General features: G+C 39.7%; 1 protein-coding gene across 1 annotated transcript; it reads right to left on the bottom strand.

Moving 5' to 3' along the window:
• Nucleotides 1-620: 620 nt before the first annotated feature.
• Nucleotides 621-2047, bottom strand: LOC115593698 (transcription elongation factor spt5-like). The gene is made up of 2 exons (XM_030437300.1): nucleotides 1887-2047; nucleotides 621-1711 (listed from the first exon to the last, which is right to left on the bottom strand). The coding sequence occupies exons 1-2, from the start codon at nucleotides 1915-1917 to the stop codon at nucleotides 720-722; spliced, it is 1023 nt and encodes a 340-aa protein (XP_030293160.1). The 5' UTR covers nucleotides 1918-2047; the 3' UTR covers nucleotides 621-719.
• Nucleotides 2048-4113: the final 2066 nt, after the last annotated feature.

Raw genomic sequence — 4113 nt, 5'->3', positions numbered from 1 at the left:
TTCTTTAGCATAGAGGAATTTTCATTTGAATTGTTTATATAGAGGAAAAAATATTTGTGGAAATTTGCTTTTGAATCTAAATCTTCGCTGGTATGGAGGCAGAAATGTCAAAGATAAAATGAACTGACCTTCTATCTTAAGTCGGCAACAGCTCAGCAGCGTCATGTGGGACTGCCTGCCTCGTGTCTTGGATAAGCTTCGCTACTGGCAGCAGATGCCTTAGCTTAAAGAAGCAGCTGTGTCCTGCACTTTTCTGTAGCCGGGCAAGCTAACCTTATGTGCATATGCTAAACCCACTGTTTAGTGCTCATCCTTGCAATCATTTATCTTGTTGTTTGAACACTATAAAACACAATACATTTTTTTACAGTGATCAATGTTTTTGCCATCATTTCATGTTTTATCTCTCTATGATTTGTTGTATTATGTCCATGAAATACCTGATAAAATTAAAGTCATTGTTATTAATTGTATTGGTTTGTTGAGCTGTTGAAATGAATGTTATGATCAACCTCAAGTTCATAAAATATATTTGTCAGTGTTGTATCCATCTCACAGTTAGGGTAGGGTTAGGGTTAGGGTTACATGCGAACAAGACATTTTCCTTTCGGACGAACTTGTCTGAGAAGGTGTGCAATTTAATTGCAAATGATTTAATGTTCACAGACTTTACGCTGATTGAACTGATTTAGCCGACAGAAGAGTTTAAATCAAAACAATTACTCTGTGTCTTCGTCTGTGTCCTGCCAAAAATCCAAACCACACAGGGACTCATCTGTCCAGCCTCCAGGTGTGACTGGGAGTGAACTCTCTCTTCCATCCAGGATTTCTTCAGGAAGAGGATATTCTGGATGATCTATGTTGGGTTTACTGGTGGTTGGATCCGCCTCTGTCATCGGAGGTTTGGATCCTGTTACATTCATCGGTGGTTTGGATACAGTTACTGTCATCGCTGGTTTGGATACAGTTACTTTCATCGCTGGTTTGGATACAGTTACTTTCATCGGTGCTTTGGATCCAGTTACTTTTATTGGTGCTTTGGATCCAGTCTCTGTCATCCCTGGTTTGGATCCAGTCTCTGTCATCCCTGATTTGGATCCAGTTGCTGTCATCGGTGCTTTGGATCCAGTTACTTTGATCAGTGCTTTGGATGCGGTCGCTGTCATCCCTTGTTTGGATCCAGTTGCTGTCATCTGTGCTTTGGATCCAGTTACTTTCATCGGTGGCTTGGATCCAGTTGCTGTCATCTGCAGCTTGGATCCAGCTGCTGTCATCTGCGGCTTGGATCCAGTTACTTTGGTCTGTGGTTTGGATCCAGTTGCTGTTGTCCCTGGTTTGGATCCAGTTGCTGTCTTCTGTGGTTTGGATCCAGTTGCTGTCTTCTGTGGTTTGGATCCAGCAGCTCCATCTCCTCGCTGGAGCGTGACGACTCTGTGCTCTGGTTGACTAATCATTGCTGAATCTGTTACGCTGCTCCTTTGGTCTTCTGAGGTGCTCTCCTCTCTGGGTGGTGGCAGCAGCGCTGACAGGGGCATCTCTCCAGGAGTAGATGGACAAATGTAGCCTTCATAAGCCAGGTCCTTGTTCATCTTTTTCTTTGAATAAATTGCAACACCGGCACAGGTGTGAGGAGGCTGAGGACTAGCCATCACAGGCAGAGTGGTCCATTCTGCTGGCATCCGAAATACCACATATTTGTTTGATGAAGCAGCTGCAAAATGATGAACACAAACGCAATATTATGCACAGATAACCTTATAAGCTCATATAATAAGAGGAACAACTTTAAATCTGTGAAATGAACATTTTACAAAGACGATCTTCAGGCAACAACAAATTTAAGGAAAACCCAAGGGAAACCAGAGCAAGGTTTTACTTCAGCTTACCTTCTTTTGCTTTATCTCGATTTTCCTCCATGACTGTAGAGTATAGATCTGTGAATATCCAGCAGAAAACTAGTTTTTGGTGAGAAGTTATCAGCAGTTGAAATGTACTGAAGGCACCATCTGTTAACCGAATGTAAACAACATGGTCATCCTAGCAGCAAAGTTCAAAACTCCACATTGGAACACAACATGATACATGTTTTTGTATGAATTGAATGAGGCCAAACCAACAGAAAATTATCACCTGACTAATGCTGTATTGATCATGGGGGAAATTTAGCTTTGTGGCCTGAAACTTTAAAATTGCACTTCATCACTCATTTGAGCCACTTAAAGCAGCAGCAGGCAGCTGATCTCAGCAAAGCAACAAAAGCTAAAAAAAAAAAAAAAAAAAAAAGAAGATAAACACTCGGTCTACTCCATGCCAACACCAAACAAGAGAAGGGTCCAGCTGCAGCCTTGCAGACTATGTACATTCGAAACATGTCCATAATGTCCATATCATAATTTGTCAGTGGGCATTGAAGTTAAGCAGCTGCAGAGTCAAAATCATACGTCCTCCAAAAGATGCAGACTGTACGCCATGGCTTAGAAGAGCAAATTTTAAAATATGGCAATTTTAGCAACTGTAAGGCAAAGACCTTGTCTATGCATTAAAGCCACAACAAAATGACTATAGATTTATAAATCATCGAACAATTATTGCAAACAAAGCAAAGGAAACAAAAAAATTAAGATTTAATGAGGATCACCATTGATCCTGTTACCCTTACCACTAAAACAAATGTAGCATAGTTATGCAGAAATACCAGTATGGCGTAATCTTTTATTGTAAAAGGTGGAGAAACAGTATGAGTCAGTCTCTGTGTGTGTGTGTGTGTGTGTGTGTGTGTGTGTGTGTGTGTGTGTGTGTGTGTGTGTGTGTGTGCAGCTGACATGTGACTGGATTAAAAGTTTGTCATCCTGGTTCACTGTGATAGAATGAACATTTCCATTTTCTGCAACTTTATTCTTCCCTTACATTTGGGAGGCAAGTATTGTACATATTACTCCACTACATTTATTTGGCAACTTCAGTGCATTGCGGGCTGCATCACAGTCGTGTCATTAATCCCCGATTCTGATCGTCATAAAAATGTCAAAATATCAGATCCTTTAATGCAAATATAAGTCTTTTATAAAGTTTGACTTGTACTTCTGATACTATAGTTATCCTCAGAAAATACTTTTTAATATTTCAACATCTAACATCAGGCACTTCTACTTAAGTACTATTCAAATGGGTGGCTATAAGTAATATTAAACATACTATCTTTGTTTATACTCAAGTATAAGAGTACTTTATACAACACTGTTGGATCAGACTACAGAGCCTTGTATTATTCATTTACTATTCTTATGAGTGTAGGCCCAAGTTATTCAATATTTATGAAAATCAAAGTTTTTGGTCTCTTCTGTAAACCAACCAGCTCACGAACCATATCTGGAAGTTCAACCTTCTTCAGTGGTGATGACAGTAATTAAATGAGGAGCAAAAAGAACAAAATGTCTGAAATGTATCGTCTGAAATGTAGTGAGGGAGTGAAATTAGCACAGAAGACTTAAAGACATTACTGATAACATTCAGCCACTAAATTGCCCTCTTCCATTGCATTCATGTTACGACACCACTGTAGATCAAATCAAGCAGTGGCCAGTTTGTTGCACTAATGTTGCTAATGCCAGCTAGCCATCATTACCGTTGCTAGCTGATTTTAACACTGATTATGCTAGCTAACGTTACTTTCTACATGCTCTGTACTGTAGATGTACTATTTTCAATACATGATTTGTAAAAAAAAAAATAATAAGCCAAATGTTATCAATATGAAGTTGAGTGCACATATTAAAAATCTCAGTTTGAGCATGCACAACACGTCCCCATGATGAAACAACTTAATAGGTTGATTGCCAATGACTCCTAAACGAGGTCGCAGCCTGACAATAGTCATAAACATGAGTTGTGATAAGCTGCTCGCCCTGTTCAGTCTTCTCTCCAGTGAGGACGGGCCACTGTGAAGCGTCGTGATAGTTAAGGCAGAGCGCCGAAGTCACACTTGCTTTGTCTACTTTTGTTTTGTTAAGTATTAAAAAGACACAGTATCTTGGCTGGCAGACATTAGAAAAGCCATCATAATCACTGACACAATGAGCGCGTTTCATGCATTGCAATAACTGTAATGAAATA

Source organism: Sparus aurata, chromosome 13 (genome assembly GCF_900880675.1).
Source record: "Sparus aurata chromosome 13, fSpaAur1.1, whole genome shotgun sequence".
NCBI lineage: Eukaryota > Metazoa > Chordata > Actinopteri > Spariformes > Sparidae > Sparus > Sparus aurata.
The sequence above is the reverse complement of the archived record's forward strand: the minus strand, read 5'-3'. Positions and strand labels throughout refer to the sequence as shown.